Source organism: Onychostoma macrolepis, chromosome 07 (assembly GCF_012432095.1).
Source record: "Onychostoma macrolepis isolate SWU-2019 chromosome 07, ASM1243209v1, whole genome shotgun sequence".
Classification (NCBI taxonomy): Eukaryota; Metazoa; Chordata; class Actinopteri; order Cypriniformes; family Cyprinidae; genus Onychostoma; species Onychostoma macrolepis.
The window spans coordinates 20,050,769-20,074,565 of record NC_081161.1 but is presented as its reverse complement, the minus strand read 5'-3'; the positions used below and the strand labels follow the sequence as shown (position 1 = coordinate 20,074,565).

Here is a 23,797-nt window from a genome sequence, read left to right as displayed (position 1 = left end):
CAGAAACAGCCATGTGTTGTGTGGGATATTTTTATTTATTTATTTATTTTGATTTCGCTCTGATCTCTCCCATGGGTGGCAGTTCTTTCTATCTCTGGGTGCTTAAATGATCTCACAGCAGCATTTCAAGGCCTTTCTGTTAATTTGGGAATATATCTCAAAGTAAATGTTTAAAAAACCTCAGGGCACAATTTCTCTAAGATTTGAAAGATAAAGAAGTGGAATGCTCTTTAAAAGAAGGCTTCTGAGACTCTTCTTCATCTGAGAATCTGCCCTGCATTTTGCACTGTAGAGAAATATTAGCTTATGGAAAAGAAGCACCATTTCAAAACCGATTTGTGTATGTGTTTTTATGACAGATCATGGATGGCCCAGGTGAAAACGAGCCGGACCTCATCCCGGCGACTCACCCACGTTTTTGTGAGGCCATTAAGACCGACATGCCTCCGTATTCAACCCTCTTCACACGAGTGTTCAAAAACAAGACATTTCACGTGTACAAACTCAAGAAACTCAAGAAGAAAAACAAAGCTGAGAACGGTCCGTAATGCTCATTCTTCAACAGCAGTCGCCCACCTTCACTGGATGGATGAACGCCCCATCTGGAATGTTCAATGAGTGTGTGATAGTAGCAGGTGTGTGTGTGTGCGGCTGTGTGCATGCGAGAGATTGGAGAGATGCCTGATTGAGCCAGCACGCACTAGATGATTTGGTGTGTGTTTGTGTGTGTAAATCTGCTCTGAGCCGGTCTGCCGCAACAGGAGCTCAAGTTTAACGTGGAGAGACGGGAGGAAAAGCTCTTTTTCTCACAGTCTGCCGCACCCCTAACTCTCTCTCTCTCTCTCTCTCTCTCTCTCTCTTTCTCGACACATGCCCTTCCACCAAACACACACTTATGCTCTTTCACACACAATGTGAACTAAAGATGCAGCAACTGCTTTCACAGCCTCATTCCTGTCGCACTTCCAACAAAATGAAATGAGGAAATAGCAATGGGTAACAATGCTTTGTAATTGGAATTCACAAGAGCAGTTTGGGGTAATTAGTGACTGTGGCAGTGTTGTCTTTAAATCTGCCAAACTGTTTGCTGGTGTCAAGTTGGGCCACATCCTGCTGATTGGCTGTGTAAAAAAAAAAAAAGAAAGGGAAAGAAATTAATAAATCTGAAGAACCAGCCTTACTCGTGGGCATAAAGCAAGTGCCATAAATACTCCTAGGAATAAATTGTAAGAATAAATGTCACACAATTTACTTTGACCTAGAAATGGTGAATTATATTTCAATTTTTATTTTTAATTCTTTTGGACTTTACTGTATATGTTTTGTGCATTAGTTGTGCAAGTAGGAGGCCATCACTGACACTATAGGTGGTTAAGAAGGGTTTAGACATTTGACATTGTAAACAGTGTCATTCAATTTAGTGTGTTTTAGGATGAATAACAGCTGAAGTGTTCTTAAAGGTTAGACATATCCCATTTCCTTAATCCTGAATTGTGAAGTTGTAGTTTAGTTGAAATATTCAGTTTGAGTCTTTTTAAATGTGGTTAAAATATTGAATGGTCAACAATGTTATGATGCTAATTTTTCCATCCTGAGCTCTAAAGGAAGAGCCTTTAGTGTATGAAAGTGCCTTTCCATTTTTGGATAAGCTCTGCTGCGCTAACGATTAATGCATTCAAAAAACCTTCAAATGAGTGGCCTCAAGTGCTACCAAAATGTATCTACCTTCAATCTTGGCTGCTGTGTTTTTTCTTCCCCAGGATATTGGATGAATATCTTTGTACAGAGGTACAAAACTGTTTTGAATAACTTTAAAGTGTTTAAAGGTAAACAAATTCGGTTTGTAGCATGAGGGCTCCTCTGTGGCATTTTGTGATTGTATTATAATATGGTGAATCAGTTATCTTACCTGTCACACGACTTTCATGTATACCTTTGCTTCACACAACATCTGTCGCAACACATTGTTCCTCAGGCGATGATCTTTATGGAGCTTTGATTTCATATGCTGACATTGTAAGAGTAAACTGTAAGAGTTCTTTGGTATGGTTCATTGCACTAGTTTGTTACTGTGGTATTTCACGCAGATGGATTGTTCCCATTTGTGTCAAAAGTGTTGATTTGTTTTTGGATGTTCAGTGTTCGTTCCCATTTTTGTATTAAAGCAGATTTGTATGGTGGATGCTGCAGATCTGTTACTACAAAAGGACTTCTGTCATTTGAAGTCAAATCACAAAGGCGTTTTGATAAATACAGGTCAGAGATTTTAGGCCGATCTCATTTCATGTTTTGCATTATCCCAAACTAATTACAGCTCCGTTTCCACATAAACTAGGCCACTTATTCATCAAGAGATTTAAAACCCTGCGGTTTCATTTGAATATAGCAGTATTTAACGGTGGTATTCAAGTATAATTGAAGCCGTAACAGAAGAACTCCATTTATTGAGAAAGGGGAAAAAAACAATTTTAAAGGATGCAAATACAAAATGTCAATATACTTTTACCAACTTAAAGGATTAAATAATACATGGAAAAAACAAGCTTTAAGCAGAATTAGATCCCTTTATATATATTTTTAAAAAGCAATTACTTTGTTTTGATATGCACAAATGAGGTAAAAACATTGTTTCACAAAATAGAGTACTGTATATATTCACCACACAAATAAACAGGTGGCCTTGGTTCAAAATTGCAGAGGAATTGGTTTCGTAAGACAAGGATTTCTGTGATTCAAAGACAGAGCCCATCATGCTTCATTCATGAATACTCTCACCTCGCACTGGATCCTCCCCAATCCCCTTACAAGGATGACTCCAAGCGCCAATCCCGTTGGCCTCTTTTTAACTATGAAATAGCAAGCATTGCACTTCCAGCTATATTTCTTATCTTCGACTTGAAAACCTTTTTTTTATACTCTTGTTGCTGCCTTTGGAAATATTGGCACTTTTTGAGATCCGTAATAAGAGTGACGACTTCTCCATCAAGTTTTCCAACTCCCATGATCCTTTGGTTCACAGCATGACAGTGAGCGATCAGTTCACATTAGGATTAGCACTCTGATGTCTTTTAACACACTCCTACTCGTTCCACTCTCCTCAGCCAGCCTGTCATGCTCCACATACGGCATTCTCCAGAAAGAAATATAAATAAATAAATAACCGAAATGATAAAAAGAGGGCAAAAAACATTGCCTTAAAATGCATAAAATACAAGGTTGGCATTTGAGGCCTCACGGGGGGGGGGGACTTTTAGTTATTCCATTTGCACACACACAAGCTTGCCTTGCTTTTCCTTCACCCCATGCAGTCTCACCACATGCGTTCGCAAGCCCATTAGACATGTTACATGGGAGGTGCTCAGGGTCTGAAACCGCTGGCCCGCCACTCCCTGAATGCACCTGGTGCCGAGGCCCATTTCTTTCACTGCAGTGCCGAATAATGTGATGGGATACAAGGGGTTATTTATAGTAGAACAGGAAATGACGATACAGTCGGGTAAGCTGGTTTGGTTAATAATACGATTCTTTCGATAGGAAGCAAACTGGACTGTAAGCTCACTCCAGTGCTGAAATCTCCTCCAGCAGAGCTCGATATCATGTTTGAGTTGATCACATGGAACAACACACACATTCGTTCATTTGTCTTAATGGATATCCTTTAGTTTGGCAGACCTGATTGCTACCGCTCAGCAAAGCATGAGAGGCAAGAGAGTTTTCGATAGTTTTCAGCTACAGAAAACTTCCATTTCATGCCAGCCACTCAGCCTTGTCCCTCAGCCACATTTGTATTCCAGCCATTCCTTCGCTCCTTTTTGGCTAGAAAGAGAGGACACAATTTGTATTCCCAAGGAATGTCTCCTAAAATGCCAAACAATAAGGCTGCTTCCTGTTTCATTTTCCTCAGTGTTTTTCACACATCTTCAGTTTTTATTGGTCTTTTTTTCTCGCAGACTGTCTCTTTCATCCTCGCATCTGAGTGAATAGAATCTAAGCGGAGGGCTGAGCAAATAGAAAAAAAATCAACTGTATCCAAGTATGAAGTTATGATTGATGAACACAAGTGGCCACCCTGACAGAACAAGTGGCGAACTGATTTCAGAATGCGGCCCGTGAAGGAGGAGGACAAACCCCTTCCTAGTCGCATCTGAGCACGGCAGTTTATTTATCTTCCTGTCTTTCTTTTATTTAAGAACATATAGACCATACAGACATATAGAACACGTCCAATGCGCTCCGCCAGTGATGGTCACAAAGACAACAAATGGTTCCACTAAAATCATTGTCATCCGCAAGTCACTTTAATAAAGATGCCCATTCTGGGCTTAAAATCTGCCATGACCACAACTTGCTGTGTCCTGGATTAGCACTTCCCATTTGCAGCTCATTTAGAGTCCCAAATGTCACCCGCCTCCATAGGCAGAGGGAGTGTCTCGCATGAAGTAATGCATCCAGAGAAAACCAAAGCATAGGAATTTTCATCGTAAGAAAAATCCCTCTGGTTTTTAGTCTTTAGTGGTCTCCCTCCTCTCCTCGCGCTGCAGGAACTCTTCCCGGCAGTTCCTTAGAGGTCGCTGCCCTCGGCCCGCTCGTAGAGGGCTTTCAGCTTCTCGAAGCGCGGCCCCCATTCTTTCAAACACTCGTGACCCACCGCCGGTCCCTCTTCCAGCCCAGCGGAGCTGAAGGAACTCAGTGACCCAGCCAGCGAGCCGCCCCCCTCAGTAGAGAAGACCTGCAGCGAGTCGAAAGGTGCCGTCTCCGGGTGCTGGTCGGCATCACGGATAATTTCACACAGGTAGCGGGCCAGGTCCTGGCTGGAGAACGACAAGCTCTTGCGGGCCAGCTGGGCCGCACGGTTGGGATTTGCAGTCTGGCCTTGAGCCGGAGAGCGGCAGGGGGGTACGTCCCTACGGATGGTGGCTGTTCCTGAGGAGATGGTGGTGGTGGCCGTGGCCGTGCCCGCTCTGGAGGGGGGGTCAGGCTGGCAAAAGTGTTGCTGTTGCTGCTGGGAGGGAGGGTGGTGGTGGATGGCTCGCGACCGGCTGTACTGCACCGACTGGGCTGGGCTGGGCTGCAGGGACTTCTGGAGCTCTGCCATGTCATAGGCGTTCTGAAGGAGAGCGAGAGAGGGGGAAATGAAATGCATAAAGCACTGACAAATAACAAGATCATTAGCGTTGCATAACGTGCCATTACGTTTAGGAACTGATGTAATAACAACAACGTCTGCCACAAAAACTGCTACGACTAATAAGACCGAGCTCACTGACAAAATAAGCTGCTTGTCTGTACTTCTTCATCATGTAATTTATTATCCCCCAAACTGTTAATGGCATTAATCCGGATTCAAGCTGCTAAAGCTGCATTCTGATTAACACCTTTGTGTGCATCTTCCTGCACCTGAGAGGAAGAATCCTGACAGACGCAGTGAAGAGCACAGCCCGGCATTACACACTCAGTCAACACAACAAAACAAGACACCGGTCCCCTTCTCCCATTGAGCGTCAACATTAATCCCATTCCACCGAGGATGATTCCTCTCGTTATTTAGCGGTGCAGCTCTCGGGGGAGGAAGAAAAACATAATGCCCCTTGAGGAAAAAATAGACGAAGAGGAGGAGGAGGAAGAGAGACAGAGAGGGAGGTGTGGGTGACACGGGTGTGGGCGTAATTGATTACATGATGAGGGAGATGTGTGAAGCCTCATCAGATGGAGAGGATCAGAGCACCACTATGCATCTGATAATCATGTAACAGGATTTTACGCATGGCAGATATGAGAATAAAAGATCCTGCAACATATCTACACCCACATACTTCAGATAGATCATAGGAGCTGGCGGTTACATCAAACACCCCAAACCTCTTGTTAGGTGGGTTTCTGGAAATAAAAAGCCACATTTAGAAAAAAAATGAGTTGTCGCACTTTCTCTCTGCGCTCAGCGAAGCCACTTGTCATCAGCATCAGAGTGCATTTTTTAAATGTTAGAGGTTGTCATAGAGACAAACTGACAAGGGTGCCTCGCTGCGATGGGGACGCATGACAACCTGTACAAGTTGTCATAGTAACTTTGAGCGCTCGCTTGTCCTCATGTGTCGGAAGCAGGCATCGGATTCTCTGACCCGTGATCTGAAATCAATTTTGAAACAGAAGTCATGCGCTCACCTGATCCTCCTCCCCGCCGCCCTCCTCGTCGTAGTTGAGCACGTTCTCTCGAATGTCCTCCCATCCGTCATGGTGCGCAGACACGTGATATACGCCCTCCTTCAGCCCCTTATAGCTCCGCCAGCGCGTGTACAGGAAAATCCCCAACAGCAGGACTGCAGGGAAACAGAGTGGTTGAGAATTACCTTGATCGTTCTGATCAAGGATCACTTTAGCCTATTACAATCAGGAGGAAACGCTGACCCTGTTCCCAGATCAGGGTGAACTGCTTTTAGGCGAGCCGGCCTGTGAAAGCACATCGCCTGGAGCGTCCCGCAGGTCGTGCTTCCCTGGCACTAAGGTGGCTTGATGTCAGTGTGATGACTTTGTAGACATGGCCTTGATTTGCCACAGACACATTATTTCAGTGAGCGCCGAGGCTCGTGTCAAGTATAGCTCGCTGAATCAATCCTGCTTGGCACCACTCTGACCTTTAGAGTATATTATCTTGCTATCGAATGCCCAGTACACTTCAATCTGCCAACACTCTATTCTCTCTGTCTCTCTCTTTTCGATTCAGATCTCTTCTCCATTTACCTTCTTCTTTTGTGTGCTTGCCATTTGTGTGCTTCATCTCTTTCAATCTTCAGATCTTTTGAGATTTTCTCTTTCCCTTCCTTCTATTGCTTCCACTTCGTTACCTCAGCAGGGATATTATGCGTCTATTGCAACGTGTTTTAAGGTTGACCTTGTAAATAATTCCAGTTTTAGACTTTTAAGTCACCAAGACGTGAGAATCTGACATGTGGCAAAGGGACCATAAAGAGGCAGGGAAAAGCACTATGTCTGCGAAAAAGGTCTCATAATGGCCGTGTAAGAGCTTGATAACTGCTTTTGGATTAATCTAAAGGATTTGTGCACTTAACTGAAAGCCTCGCAGCACAATTCCACACCGATACCTCTTAACAGACTGAAAATCGCACTCTGGCACCCCACAATCTCAATCCTCGCCGGTAACCGCGCCACACAAAACTGCACATCAAATATCTGCTCTTTTTAAAGATTTGTCACGGCGTGTCACCACCAAAGAAAGGCAGATGCTTGGAGCGAAAATACGTTTTAGTTCGGTTTTGTCCTTCAATCAATGCAATGAACTGAGTTCAAGATTTCAATTGTGAGGTTGGAGTCTTCGTAATCAAATGCTCCCTAACTGTGAAATGTCTCATTTGCAAACAGAAAAATATTTCTTGGTGAAGGAATACCATTTCTGACATATGGCATGTGTTGTTGTATAGTTTTGTCAAGCTTTGTAGAAGATGATGACAAGATGTGCAGAAAGCCATACGGAGTGTGTCTATCCAACTGAGATCATTTGCGGAAAAAAATGGCTTCAGACAACTGTGGTATATGTGTGATATACAGAGCTTGTGTAAAAACGACGCTGAAAAATGTTTCACACTTACAATTTTAAGAGTCTTGCAAGACCATTATTAAACTGTCAGACTGTCCAGGCACAGAATGAGAAAAAAGGCTGAAATGTATAGAATTTTATCCCTTATTCATTGCCAAATATGACTCATTTAATTGCCATTTCTGTCTAAAAATGGTTGTCTTCATTAATATGCCTTAAAAATGACCTAAACGCCGCTTTGCTCCCTCTCACTCTATTTCTCTCTCTCCAACAGTGTAACTTTTCAGTGATTTTTTTGAATGCATCTTGTGTGGTTGATATTGAGCGAGAGGCTTCTTCATCTGATTCCAGACAGGCCTTCTCTCTCCTCGCTGCCTGCTTCATCGATCACATGACCCTCCAATCTGACCCTTCAGACCACTCTCAGGACACCCAAGACCAGTCCAGCATCCTAATCTCCACAGAGATGATAAACACTGCAATATAGAAAGACATTCAGGTGTCTCTTCTGTTTCTGCTATGGAATGAACTCATGCCTCAATGTGAAACTCTGAAATTCTAAAGATAACACAGCCAGGGGAGAAATGTTTTTTTCTCTTCAAGAGCTTCACATATAGCAAAGCCTGAATAGAGCTGTTTAAATATCTATCAAGGTTTCTGAAAAACACATGAACAGAACACGTTAATGATGATTTCTCAGGGTCATTAAATTTATTGTGTTTCTCAAGGAAAACACAATAAATCAATGCCTGGGCAAAGCATTCGGTTTTATTAAATGAAATGCATTGTTCATCCATTTAATACATGTGATTTTTAATTTAATAGCACTGACACCCTCCAAAAGCAGCCCTGCATTTATTTTACCACACAGAAAATCACAAAGGATGAGAAGGCAGTAAAGGCAAGAGGAAGAAAAGATAAATCAGGAAACTAAAAATGAGTTACCCTTTGCTCTACAGGCAAGATTTTGCGTTGTTCATCTCTCTGCTCTCATTTGCATGGTCTCCTCTATATTTTAACCTTTTTTCGCTTACTATCTTTACCACAATTTGGGGGTAATTTATTAACTAATCACATAACTATCCAGTCACTCAAACCTCAGGAGTCTTGCCAAAGTGTTAATGCATCTGGTCGCTCAGACCACATATGAAAACTTTACACCTACTTCTCTTTACTTATGTTTCTGTTCTCTCGCTATTGCCTACACTTTGCATTTTTCTTACGTGATCGAATTACAAATTCTAACCACATTAGATAATCTGCATACAACTAATTTGTAATAAAGATTGTGCTACATATAATAATTATCCGCCACTTTGACAAAGTGGGTTGTTAATGTTCTGTCATGCTCTATTTTTATATGTCAGTGAAATATAAAAACAGTTAAGAGTGTAACGCTGTACGATAGTAATAGTCTCACTATCTGGTTTCCTCATTTAATAAACAATATCCCATAAATTTTTTTAGGTCTTTATCCGATCACACCTGAGGAACAATAAAATGCAGTTGTAAATGCAATCCAGTTAAAGAATATCCAGATCGGGATCTGAAATATATGAAACCATGTGATGACCACTTAGTCACTTTATCACGCTTACATTCAATGTCTCTGGAAACACTCTCCATTTAAGGTCCCTGCAGACACACTCCAACTTCAAATGCTTCAAATCAGTATGGGCATATGATACTGACATTTACTGCTATCATCACATGAACTAATCTACACACGTACACCAGAGAAAGATGATAATAATAATAAAGGTTACATACTATCACATACTATTCCATTTCCCTCATCCACATTCACACACACACACAAAATTTGAAGCTCACCACTACTTGACCTTCAATGCCCTGAAGCCTCAACAGAAGATCAAATAAAAAATCCAGCATGTTTGCACTGACTGGACTTTGTGTCTGTTCTGGATTTGCCAACATTATTGACCAGCTGTCCTCACAATGACAGAAAACCTGAACTCAACTACACGTATTGACAAGCCAAGAGTCCCCACGAAAAAACCTTAATAAAGGTACTAAATAATATCTTAATAAACATGTAAAATTACTGCTGTCAAAATCAAATAGCGTCTTTATAACCACATCAAACGGGAGAGCACTAGGTGCTAGTCAAACGAGCACGGAAATGGTGCAGTTGACATGGAGCTTCAGTAGAACAGTAGTGAACTGCGGCCAGATGAAATGTTTCAGGCCATACAGTTTGTCAGTAAAAATGAGTTATGTCTGTTAATCAAAGAACAAAAAAAAAAATAAAATAAAAAAAGAGGAAATCAATAACTTTATTAGCTTTAAGGATTTATCTATGTTTAATTTAGAATTTAGTATTTGATAACTTTATTCAATTTCAGTCAATAGTTAAATATTAGGGGGAAAAAAGAACAATTTCCTAGAGTCATCAGTAGTATTGGTATCAGTGATACTCGCTTCCAGTCATTAAAAACATGCCATTAAACAAATATTAAATTTGTTTTTATGTTGTTTATGCATTAATTTGAAGACTGAATGAGAAATTATTGCAATATAAAAGTATATCTAAAAACTTCAACGTTAGGTGGGATTAATCAATTAATTTCAGAAAAATGTGATTAGTTATTTTTTTTAATCGATTGACAGCACTAGTAGAAATCTTTGTGTGACTTAGCACAGACAGAAAATTAGCATCATTTGTTCAACATAAAAAACAATAGAAGCTGATGGAAAGTTTTAATAGAAAACAAATGTTTTGTTCATTCTCTCTAGGCTTGGAAAAACACAAGACGTTGGCCAACAGCATTTTATATGGTTCATCTTCGTAAATTGAAGTTTGTTTAATTTAGAACTCAGAACCACAAATCTCTGCACAGCACGTCAAATCAAAGGGAAATTTGTTAGTTAAACTTAGATACTGGACTGTAATTTCCAAAAAAAATAAAAAAAGGTAAGTCAGAGCAATCAATTTATTGTGAGTAACTGAGGTAATTCAGGTTAATAAATTGCACTCAGTATTTTAAGACATGACACTTTTCTTACATTAAAACATGACAGCTGTATTCATTAGGTGCCTAATTAAACAAATGACTCACATTATTCAAACTGTAGTTAAAAAACTAATGAGATATAATTCTCATTTACTTAAAAAAAAAATACTGCAATTATCCCTTTATATTCTTACAGTATATCTGTATAGGTTTCAGATGCTTTACTAAATGAGTCTTGCATAAAGTACATGCCAGATCTGTATGTGAGTGACGTGCATGTAATACTTCAGCACACCTGTCTGTATGCATTTTCTCAAAAATCATTCATTCAAAACTGACATATTGCAACATTTCAAAGAAATCACATGCTATTAAAAGCATTATTACTATGCAGACCTTAAACTGGTTTTGGACACTCAAAATGACAACTGCAATGCAAATTATAGAAACTTTGTGGCAGCTTTAGAACACATTGTGACGTTAAATGGTTAATGATTAGGAAAATGAGGATGTGGAGAAAAAAAAAAGGACAAAATTTGACAGACTTGGTTTAGTTGAATGAGAAAAATACAGAAGATCTAAATGTAGGTATAAAAAGTCTTATGGGGCATATTTTATAATCTCAGAGCAGATATCACCAAAATGCATGGAAAATGGAGATAGGGGTACTGACACTTTGCTGAGTCTCTTAACTGAAAGAAACTTTTCACACAGACATTAAAACAGGATCCCATGAGAGTCACAGAGAGAGAGATTGTCAAAGAGCACTATAAACCATAATCATTCAAGTCCATCTTTTGAAGTTATGATGGGTGGTTATTCCCGCAGGTGAGCATCTACACTGTGTGAATGTCAAATCTGCATATCTGCTCTGCTGTAGAAAGATACTTGACAATCCAGGTGTAATAGAGGACAAGTGATGCCTCTCCACAGTGGGTTCTCTGGACTGAATTATGATCATTGGGGAGTCAGTAACCAGTGTTGAATTCTCTTGCGATTTGTAAATTAACAGGTACAGAGCATAACAGTCACATAATCTCTTAGGGGCCATTAGCTTTTTATGTATTTTGACTGTTCATTTACATGACAATGGTGTTTTGGAAGCCTGAAAATGCAAACTTTTGAAAACTGGTTTCAAAGTGCAAGTTTGTGAAAACGATTCCATTATTCCATTGTAGTCTTTTTGTGAAAACAGTGACGTCAAGCGAGTGCACATTACGCGTACGTGTAGAGTTTCTTTGTATACAAAGTGACATCAACTACTGGCCTGGCATGCATAATACAGTGTTTTAAGTTGTTTTCACGGATCCCTGTGAACAGAGGTCGCTTGACAACGTTGTTGTCTGTACGTGATAAACACAAACGTAAAATGTTTCTGTTTTTAGTACATCGTCGTTGTGTAAATGTGCCCTTAGACACCACAATAACAAAATAAAACCCTCAAAAGTAGCAAATACAAGAACAAGTCCTGTTCAGAGCCATTACACCACATTTCCCTATTATCTGCTCCTGGAGTTTAACGGATGGACCTTTTCCCTCGTTGCTGTTTATGATATGTTAGTCAGCAGGGGGCTGTTTTTCAGTGGGGAAGATTGAGGCCTGACTGGTTAGGTGGAGGCGTAGAGTTAGTGCGGTGTGCTAAAGCTATTAACCGCCTTACAGGTAGAAAAAAAAATCTTCTTAATGCTGTGCCGAAGCCCTTCATATGGCAGAGAGAACTCACCGCTCATCTCCATTTGGAATCGTTCCAAACCGGCAGGACGGAATGCAGAAAAACAAAGAAGAAGAAAAAAAAAACAGGGGGCGGGGGTGGGGTAAAACCTTATGGGCTACTTAAATTCAGTTGAGGACGGTCGAGACCATTGAAATTCTGCCCAAAACCCTAGTGCATTGATCTCAATTTCCAGCCCGGCTTGGGTAAACAGCACAATGTGTGCCTACAAATCAAGTAATTAACACTTTAAAAAGCAACTGGAGCTGAGAATGAATAAGGTCATGTCAAATCTATAATGGAATGAAACTGTGAGAGGAGGAAAAAGATTGTTTGGTTCCCTTTGGCCTCGCCGAGCGCAGCCATGCAGGCAGATGAGGACGTCAGAATGAGGGGAGTTGATACGGGTTTCAGCAGTCATGATCATTGATTATGTAGACTGTGTTCTTTACCGCTGTCAGACAATGCTAGTAAAATGCAACACATGGGAACACAACTGATAGAAACCTTGGCATATGTATGAAATATATACATATACCAAACTCTAACAGCTACTACATGGGAAAAGTCATATGAATAAATGCATATCAATAATAACAGAGCAAGAATATTGAAGTGCCAACCATCAAAATAAGTTTTAAAAATACATGAGGTTCAGCAGAGGAGGAAGAGTAGAGTTAATATTTATGCGACAGAAAAACTGGGCTGATCTAGTAATTGAAGCCTCCTACTGAAACTAATTTTTCACAGAAAACCAACAATCGGTGTTGACTGAGAGAGACATTATCATTAAACAAAATTAAGTAATTAACTGTCCTTTTGCAGTTAAACTGTTCATTAAAACTGCAACTCCCATTCATCAATGTAGTGACACCAATAAAGCACTGGTATTATGACAATAATTCATATTATTAGTCACCAATATTAGATTTAGGCCCATAAAATAACATAGGTGAATCAATTAGACAGAAACAAAGGATTAATTTCAAACCAGGCTGGTAACATTATGAAGGTGAGTAAGTGATTTTTTTTTTTTAAGAGCACATGCTGAAGATAGATACCTAGTAGGGCCATAAAGCAGATGCATATGGCGAAGAGGGAGCTGAAACTGAGGCCCACGTCGTCTCTGTAGATGGCCAGCGTCACCTCACAGTGCTGGCCGCGGTAGCCCTCTGGACAGTGGCATGTGAATTTGGAAGGAGATTGTGCCACACAAGTGCCCCTGTGACATGGGCGGCTGGCACAGAGCGTGTACACGCAGAATTTACCAGTGGAATTCGCCTTAACCATGTGACCTGGGGGACACCTGCGATTGAAGGAGACAAAGAGAGAAAATAATTAATCAAATGGTAATATATGATATGAAAAAAAGAAAATGCGAGTAACTGATGACATCCTGTATGATACCTTTTTCCATAAATGATTCAGTTTTGGAAGTTAGTTGTTGTTTCTTTAATTAATGATGAATTGTACATTTATACTTTCTCTGGTGGTGGTATTTGAAAAACCTGTTTAGAAACTATTTAAAACAAAATATTATTTGGTGTTGCTAGTGGTGCATAAATGAGAGGACACTGTTTTACAGGGGGGAAAAAAGATTTCAATAAATACTACTATAATCAAAGCTATTAAAACTTAACCAACATTAAAATGAAAACTAAAAAATAAATGTAATTATTAAATAATTAATTTTATTAATGATTTTGTTTGGTGCTGCTAGTGGTGCAAAAATGAAAAGACACTGGTCAATAGCCAATGGAAAATTCCTTGGTACAACTAAAAATATCCACACAATGTTGAATAAAATAAGCTTAAGATCACACGCTGAATTTTTCTTTGCCCAGGAGATCAGTGTAGAAACAGCACTGAAAGAATTCAAAATTTGTCTGAATATATGACTAAAAATCTTGACATTCTCTCTAAAAATCTCAAGGGAAAACACATGCACACAGTGCGGAAATCCAATGTGACCGGCACCGAGCGCGCTTATAAAACTATGGGCATGTCAGAGGCAATACCTGTAGACAAACAACAACATACAATCATAGACACAATCAATACACAGCAGCTGTGCAGCTCTTCACAGCCAGAGAGGACAGTAGATAGGCCACATATACCTGCCTATCTGCCTTTGACTGAAGAGTATTGACACACAACCCCAGAGTCAAAGTGCATAAGGCTTGGCTAAGCGGAGCGCCCTACTGCGTGTGTCTTGCATTGAGCAGATTAGATTGGATTTTATTAGATTATATTTTTTTTTTAACAGGATTAAGATGTGTACATTTTTTCATTCATGAATAAATATAAACAGGTGCATCTAAAAAAACTAGAATATCGTGAAAATATATATATATTTTTTGCAAATTATTTCAGAAAGTGAAACTTTCATATATTCTAGATTCATTACATCATTGAGGAAATGTATACATCTTCATCATTTTTTTCTCTCATTTAGTACTGCCCTTCAGAATCTACAGAACACTTACAAGTTACATTATACAGTCACTGATGGAAGGGTTCAAATATGCCAAAGATGCAAGACCTGGATGATGTTTTCTGAAGAACAGTGGGCAGTTTAACTGTTCAGGGCAAATATGGGACTCAAGAATAACCATCACAAAACAAACAAAAAAAGCAATGTAAACTTTTGAACAGGGTCCATTTTTATAAATTCAACTATTATTTTGTTTTATGGACTATATGTACACATGTATTAGGTAAAATATCTTATTCAGGATGGTACAAAATAAAAAAAAAATAACATGTATTTTGTATGATCCCTATTATTTAGGTAAAATAATAAACATTCTGCAAGGTATAAGTAAACCTTTAACCACAACTGTGTGTATTTGTGTACCTGCATTCATGGATTCTCCACAGGTCCACGCAGGTAAAGGGGGGACTACATTGGTTTTTCCGGCAGGAGTCAGAGGAACAACCCAGAGACACACCTTGAGAACTGACCAACGACACCCCCTCTCTGGCCTGACCGTCCAGAGGAATAAACCGCCCATTGAGTCTCAGGTCCCGCATACACCCTGTGCAAATAAGGAAAAACAAAACAAAACCAACATGTTTCATGTTACAGTACAAATATAGCATAAAGTGTGAACATGATCCACTCATATTCTGAGCTTTTAAGAAAAGTGCTTTTAGAGTCCATTTAATAAACACACAAAGTGTGTGCCTCAGGCTAACCAGCGTGCCTGCGCGCAGGGAACTATTCCACCTCCTCTTCTCTTTCATGTCACATGTCATTGTCTCCTTCCCTCCTGTAGTCAGTTTTTATGCTAGCTGTACTTCCCCTCTACACTGAAGGTGCATTTGAGGCTATTATGAATTAACCGTTCCTATTAATTTTTCATTATTACCAATACAATAGTGTGTAATCATGACAGATAGAGGAACTGCTGTATGAATTAGCTGATAAAGCTGTACAGATTCTTCTGCTTGATGTACGCATGTGCAGGCTAAGTCCTTTCTCTGACTGAAGTTAAATTGGATTAGCGGTAAAACGACAGTCTACTTCACAGTGCTCTGATATAACTCAGTGATTGGATTTTTCTGGACATGGCATGCATTACATTTGTTAGCTCAAAACGTCATGCTACAGTGTTTATCGGAGTTGTCCACAGCTCACCATACACACTTTGACATATTGACTCCATTTCATTTATTGTAACCAATTCATCTAAAGAATTCATCAATTCATTAGAAGCTCTGGGCAGACTGCTAATCAACTCTGAGACGAGTTAACAATCAGGGAGCTGTATTTGGGGCTGCTTTGAAAGTACAACTTTGTGTAGTGTGGTATGTTTTTCACACCATGATGCTTATTAGCAAGTTCCATCATTTGTGCCAGGTTTGTTTTCTCTTAACACAAGAGAACAAGGTGAAACAGAAATTAGACAATGTGTTTGAATCTAGAATAGCATTTCTTAACCTTTTTTTCAGCAATGTGTTTCTTTAAACTCATTCTTCATCTAGAATTAGCAGTAATGTTAGTAAAGAGACTAAAAACAATAGTTCAAGCAGGTGAAGACAGTCTCAACAAGCAGTTTCTTCTCACTTTAATGAGACACCTTAGCTTGTTTGTCGTTAGCAAGTTATGACAGGTCTAGAGGCAATTGTGCACCTGTTGCTGTATTGTTTTGAAGAAAACAGATGAAAAAGAGATCATTTGTGATTCATTATTTTAATTTTCTCACAGCCCTGATGTTTTTATTGTATATTACTTAGAATTCCTCTTTTGAATGGCAGTGTATTGAAGGTGTGGATTGCAGATCAACAATGGCCCTCATTATAATGTTAATTATAATATTCTTTGAATAATTATATCACAGTTATATTTATGCATGTTAGAAAATAAGTTTAATATGGCTTTAGGCTACCTTTTTACTCTCTAAGAAGCTGATCTCATTGTGTGTGTGTAGTTAACCATATTTGATCAGATTCAGGGCAGAACCCGGCAACCTTGAAGTACAGAAAAGTGTTCTCTGCGTATGTGTGTGGATGTCTATCTTTGCAGCTAGATGCAGAGAGAGAGAGAGCTCTAGGAGGAAATCGTCGTTTGCCGTCACCCTGATGTCCAGGGTAACAGATATACGTCTCTGGAGAGACCTATTGCGTTTGACCTCTGATCAATTGTCACCAAAATAATCACTAGAAGATATGCTTCGAGTTTTACATCCATGTGTGGAGATTTTCTACGTTTATCTACCAAACAGAATCTTGCTTACCTATGTATTGACGTAATTAGTGACCTCTGTTAGAGTATAACTATTGGTGTCTAGAACATGTACGCAGAGCGGCCTACGAACTCGATGGCGAGTCTTGAAGCTGACTTCTGCTGATGAAACTGCAAACTATCTTCAGTAAATTTTCTTCATTTTTGATCGAATCTCTTGACTTGTGGTCTTCATTCAACACACCTGGTCCGAGGTTCTTTACTGTAAATTCCCCTACAGTATAGTACAACATGGATTGGAAATACGATTTCCAGAGATTTGCATCATGTGTCATTGGAGAGTTGAGCTTCAGGAGCACACCTGTACCTTACCTTGGAAGCTCTTGTTGTGTCCTGAAGGGAATGAGTTGCCCAGCATCACCACAGCGGGATCAATAACAATCTCCCGACTGCGACCCGGCGATCCCGTGACCTCTCGCCGTCCTCCCCCGCCGTCCAGACGCAGGGTCAACTCATTGTCATGCCGATCTAAGTGAATGTCATGCCACTCTCCATTGTCTAAACGATAAGAGGGCATTGTCAAGTTGAAGTCCCCATCACCGAGGTTGTAGGAGACACTTAACAGACCCTGATAGATCTGAGAAAGTGGGACAGAAAAAAAGAGAGAGAACGTTTCAGTGAATAAACTCATTTAGAATTTTGTAAATTATCTGAGGAATCTGTCGAAAATAGTGCCGGAGACAAAGAGCAGTTGTGAAATTATGAAAATAGTGGTATTGAAGTAGAGAGAGAGGCTCAGTATGGGATACAGACCCAACAGGGACTTAAGACATCAGACTGGGGCAGGATCTGATAAAACGACAGAGCACTAACAGAATTAAACATATCAGCCCTTTAATTGGAGACAGTGGGAGCAGGGAATTCAATATAGTGTCAGTGAGGTTTGCCACTATATTCTTATGTTGCCTCACTGACTCTCTAGTGGTCAGCTGTGAGACTTTCTTTTACGCTCTCTTTCCCTTTGTGAGCTCTTCTTAAACCAATTGCTTCTTATAAATCAAATGTTTCTAAGGAAAGCTTTATTATTTATGAGGTTTTGTAGAATAAAAAGTGTGTAATATCAAAGTACTATATAAAAGCCTGCAGTTTCATGCTTTGAATCATCCAATATCCAACAAGCGCTTCACTGTAATGCCTTATTTTTAACAATCTAATAACAATAATTCAACTGGGGTTTTACTTTACAAGCACGTGGATACTAGCCATAGCACCATACCTGGAGAAAAAAATGCCAGGTTTGACAATGAAGTGTGTATTTATTTGTGAGACAGAGAGTGGCTGGCCGATCTCCTGAAAAAAGCCCCAACCTTCATTTTAATTTCAGAGTCTTTCTGCTTGTGTCCCAGAGAGCATAATTTGCCAGCTTCCATTTTGGATCCTGGCTTTGTGGTGATGTAAAAAGCAGGACTAATCAATGATGCAAAAGGCAGTGAGGCTCTCTCACATTTCAACAACAACTGTAAACAGTTTACACAAATAAACACGGTTGACCTCTGTGAACTTGGCACCTTCCTCCTCTCCCACAACCTACTCAGTTTCACCTGCGGTATACAGCTCATGAGAATAATCACAAACCAGATTGTTAGAGTATTTCAAGGCTTTGCTATGCTGGGTAGGTATTAAAACCTGAAGGCGTACTAATTAACAAGAACATTAACTTTAATCTCTCCATGGAAAATCTTTGGGCTTTTTCCTCATGCCCTAAGATTTACAACATAAATGCTCACTCTCTACCCTAGTTGGTGTGAAACGTGTCTCCATGCTGCTCATCCCCACCCAATGATCCAGAAATCAATGTCATCATCTGGAGCAGCAGGTGAAGCCATCTGCCCAGTTGCATGTTTAAGAATTAAAAAGTATTTAATCATGGATCATTGGATCTTAAGTGCATAGCGTTGAGTATGCCTGGGTTCTCCAACCACCTTTTCATATTTTGTTACGTGTAAAAAAATATTATGAGACATCATCAATCAGTGTCATGACAAAATCTTGGGAATCATTAAATAAACCCTAAATAAACCCTTTTTGGTGATATGCTGTAAAGGGATGAGACATCAGGTATTGAATCAGGACTGAAGTGTTTTCTTTGAGGAGGAAAGGGAGGCAATATATATATATATATATATATATATACAGTTGTGCTCAAAATTATTCATACCCTTGGTAAATATGATCAAAGAAGGCTGTGAAAATAAATCTGTATCATTAATCCTTTTGATATTTTATTTAAAAAATTTACAAAAATGTAGTCTTTCACTGGAGAATAAGAATTTAAAATGGGAGAAAAATCTCATTATGAAATAAATGTTTTTCTCTAATATACATTGGCCACAATTAATCATACCCTTTTATTCAATACTTTTTGCAACCTCCTTTTTCCAAGATATCAGCTCTGAGTCGTCACCTATAATTCTTGATAAGTTTGGAGAACATCTGACAAGAGATCAGAGACCATTCCTTCATTCAGAACCACTCCAGATCCTTCAGATTCACAGCTCTATGTTGGTGCTTCTTCTCTTCAGTTCACCACTTATTTTCTATAGGGTTCAGGTTAGGGGTCCTGTTGGAGGATCCAACCACAGCCCGTTGTAAGATTTCTAGCATACACAGTCAGTTTTTAATTTTATTATCTGTTGGTATTTGATAGAATCCTTGATGCTATGATGCCAACAAGATATCCAGAATCTCTGGCAGAAAAATAGGCCCACAACATTAAAGATACAGCAGTATATTTAATTGTACACATGGGATACTTTTTTTTTTATTCCTGTGTGCACCAAACCCATCTTGAGTGTTTGCTGCTAAAAAGCTCATTTTTTAGTTTCATCTGACCGTAGAAGCCAGTCCCGTTTGAAGTTCCAGTCGTGTCTGATAACTGAATCTGCTGGAGTTTGTTTTTGGATGAAAGTGTTTTCTTTTCTAGAATTTTCTTGAAACCCTCCCAAACAACATGTGGTGATGTAGGTGCTGTTTGACAGTTTTTTTTTTAGGCTTTCTGACCCCAAGACTTAACTGTTTTCTGCAATTCTTCAGCTGTGATCATTGGAGCGTCTTTGGCCACTCAAACTATCTTCCTCACCTTGCTTTAAGACAAAATAGACTCACGTCCTCTTCCAGGCAATTTTTAATTTTTGCCCTGATGTTGGAAATGGGAATTTTTAATGCTCTAGCTCTTTTCTTACAGCCACTTTCTAATTTGTGAAACTTAACAATCTTTTGCTGCACAACAGAAATACATTCTTTGATTTTACTCATTGTGATCAATGATTAAGGGAATTTGGCCTTTGTTTCCCCCCATATTTATATTCCTGTGAAACAGGAAGCCATGGCTGGATAATTTCATGTTCCTAGTCACCCTGGTGTGATAAAAATGCAAATATGAATGGGAATATGAGAGATATTTCAATCATAAGAATTTCTTTAAATTATATATATTTTTTTTTTTACCAATAATTGTGGCCATTGTATACTAGAGAAAAATATTCATTTCATAATGTAATTTTCCCCCATTTTTTTATTTTAATTTTTGCTTAAATTAATGGTTAGATTCTTAAAAATGTTTGAATGAAAGATCAAATGGATAAACAATGCAGAGTTATTTTCACAGCCTTCTTTGTGTATGTACTGTGTATGTATATATGAAGAGTTCATTTGCAAAAACAGATAACTCCGTTTTTAAAGGGGTCATATGATGCTATTTTAAAGATCATTATTTTGTGTATTTGGTGTAACAGAATATGTTTACATGCTTTAATGTTCAAAAAACATTATTTTTCAAATACTGTACAGTATTGTAGGTCCTCTATGCCTCGCCTCTCTCAAACGCGTCGTTTTCTACAAAGCCCCTCCTTCCGACAAGCACAGTCTGCTCTGATTGGCCAGCTGACAGTGCATTGTGATTGGCCGAACACCACAAGCGCACGTTGGAAATGTATTTGTATATGTATTTGCACACAAGCCACGATTAAGACAGCTGACTCCACTGTGATGTGACCCTGTCTCTCTCTCTCGCTCTCTCTCTCTCTCTCTCTCTCTCACACACACACACACATAATGCGTTACTCTACACTGCGCAAAACTTTGCATTTGAACAGTCAATAGCAAATACTTAAACGAATAACAAAACATACTTACAGTCGCTGATTCAGAAGTGCCAGATTGTCAGAGCAAAGTCGCAATTGACCCTTTTTTTTTTTGTTGTTGTTTAGAAATAGCCTTTGTGCACAGCCAGCCTGTCACCCATAACATGCGTTACACAAATTCGAACATTTGGCTTGTGCGGTTCTAATGTAAATTAATCTTAACAATGATTCCTAACTGCATATACTTTCAGAAGGCCAAATAAAGTGTTTTTGCTTTCGCAAAGAAACACACACCGTCTCCCTGTCATAGCTGCATCAACACTACTGCGGTTACTGAAACCACGCCTTCTTTCTTTGCGTGAACATTTGGGTGGCATTACGCAAATATTTCCACATCGTGACGTAGACATGTGGGGACGTGTTTTAATGAGGCGTTTAGCCCGGTCTGGATCAGCCTTCTCTTTTAGATAGAATAAATCCTTTTGTGAGAGACTTTGAGCTTTGTAACTGCAGATCTTATACATGCACAAACATGCACAAACAGCTACATAACACACTAAAGAAAAGAAAAACAAGAAATTGCATTATATGACCCCTTTAACAATTTTCAAAAATCAAGTTTTTTCATTGTGCATTCCAATTAATTTTAATCAAACTGCAGTTGGGTCATTTTGATTAGGTACAAAATTGCTAAAAAATACTAGCTAACTAACATGATAGCATAATAAAAAACATGATTTTTGAAAATTAAAAAAAAAACTGAGTTATCTGTTTTTGCAAATAAACTCTTCATATGTACAGTATACACACACACACACACACACACACACAAACACACACATATATATATATATATATATATATATATATATATATATAAACATTGGATGATGAGCAATATAAAAATAAAATATATGGAATATTGCATAATATGAGCTCAGTTACAATAAAAATAGTTTAATATATAAATAGTTTAAAATAACACACAGCGAGGGAACTTTGCTCCTCATTTCATAAGTCCATCACATGCCAGCAGATCAGGAAAACAACATTATGTGATTATTGCTGTCTGATTTTTTTGAGCAGTGGTTCTCAAGCAGGAGGCCTCAGAAAACTTCCAAATGGGCCTCAAGATGATTTAAAACAAACATTAAAAGGGGTCATGAACTGCCTTTCTTATTATTTTGTACTGCTCTCTGAGGTCCACTTATAATGTTATCAAGATTTTTACATAAAACAAAAAAACATAATTTAGAAGTAATGGGCTATTTTCTGAACCTTTTTTAACCCCTTCATCAGAACGCTCTGTTTGAATAGGCATGGTGGATTGTAGACTCGGAAGTACATTTACAGGACATTTTTATGAAACAATGACCTCTTGTATGTCATAAGATGAAGGGAATTTTGATTTCTCAGTTCATGACCCCTTAAAAAAAAATACTATTAAACTACTAAAAATCAAGATGAAAAAAGATGCTCCCTCAACAATTAAATATTTTTATTTTTTCTCTGAAGATCTAGGGTTTCCACAGTCTTGTATACATGAGGTAACCTTATTTTAAAAGTGTTATTTCTATACCTGGAAAAGCCATGTACATTAACACAAATTAAACACAATAAAATTCTAATGGCATTTTTTTAAATTTTCTATAACAAATATACATTTTCCACTTATGCCAAGCCTTAAATATTTTATCAGGTAGAATTCGTAAGTAAAAAGTATATTTTAAAAAATCCTTATTGTTATCCAGTAAATCATGAACAAACGTCATGTAAATCAATTAGTTAGAGTGGTAGTCTTGAAGAGCATTCACAACTCCTGCAATGGTTAAATTTAATCATTTTAGTTGGAGTCAAAAAGATTGAGAACCAGTGTTTTAGAGGTCTATATTTTGTTTTTCATGCTTATTCTCAAAAGGGTGATATTCTCAAATAATGTATACAAATGTTTTCTGTGAGCGGTCTATCATCAAAACTCTAAAAACACTACTGGATAATGACCAACTGCTGCAGAAACATCCGCACATTGCAACTGAGGGCTGATATGTGAATATGATTTAGCATTTGGCTCTGTATAATGCATAAAGTTTAAATCCTTTCTGCACATTGCAAAAACAGCATCTATCTGGGCTGCTTATAGTGTTGTTTTCCAGTGTCATGGTTAATATTACCAGATAAAACCAGCTCAATACATCTGTCAGTAAACTCTAAACAAGTTCTGAATGAGAATTCCTTGAATTCAAAGAAAAACACAGACTACATTGATATTCCACTGCCGCTAATGGACCTGTGGCTAAGTCTCTTGAGAAGAAATTAGATGATCAAACTATCATTTCCTCCTCATCCGCTGATGATAAGAACACCTTGCTGAAAATGTCTCAGTGAGATGATGCATCATAATCAGACACAACAGGCAATGCTAAATGGGTATTGGCACATCACATCAATTAGCATTATTGCTAAGGTAATTGAGAGGAGCACAGCAGGAGATTAAGTTTTAATCTTTTGCACATGGCACAAAGGCAGCATCAGTTCCTGCACCGCTGCGAAGCCTAGCAAGAATCACAATATAAGCAGGTAATGAAATCTGTAGTCTGCCACTTTAGGGGATATAAAATGTCTTCTAGCCTGTCTCACAGACACGTCTAATTCATGCCACAGATAAATCACCCACGATTTACATGGGAGAGATAGAGAGACAGAAGAAAAAGAGAGGAGAGAGAGGGAGAG

General features: G+C 38.8%; 2 protein-coding genes across 5 annotated transcripts in view; one reads left to right on the top strand and one right to left on the bottom strand.

Annotated features, from left to right (window-relative positions):
* Nucleotides 1-2,180, top strand: part of dpy19l3 (dpy-19 like C-mannosyltransferase 3) — a 39,956-nt gene extending 37,776 nt beyond the window's left edge. For all 4 annotated transcript variants that reach the window (XM_058782960.1, XM_058782962.1, XM_058782961.1 and 1 more), the window contains one exon: nucleotides 360-2,180. In XM_058782960.1, the coding sequence (XP_058638943.1) occupies nucleotides 360-548 (189 nt within the window). In that variant the 3' untranslated portion in view covers nucleotides 549-2,180. The remainder of the gene's footprint in view (nucleotides 1-359) is intronic.
* si:ch211-186j3.6 (neural-cadherin) overlaps nucleotides 844-23,797 on the bottom strand; it is a 303,408-nt gene continuing 280,454 nt past the window's right edge. The window contains exons 29-33 of the mRNA XM_058782964.1: nucleotides 17,298-17,562; nucleotides 15,096-15,276; nucleotides 13,300-13,544; nucleotides 6,163-6,317; nucleotides 844-5,107 (exon numbers count right to left, since the gene is read on the bottom strand). Coding sequence (XP_058638947.1) covers nucleotides 4,562-5,107; nucleotides 6,163-6,317; nucleotides 13,300-13,544; nucleotides 15,096-15,276; nucleotides 17,298-17,562 — 1,392 coding nt within the window. The 3' untranslated portion in view covers nucleotides 844-4,561. The remainder of the gene's footprint in view (nucleotides 5,108-6,162; nucleotides 6,318-13,299; nucleotides 13,545-15,095; nucleotides 15,277-17,297; nucleotides 17,563-23,797) is intronic.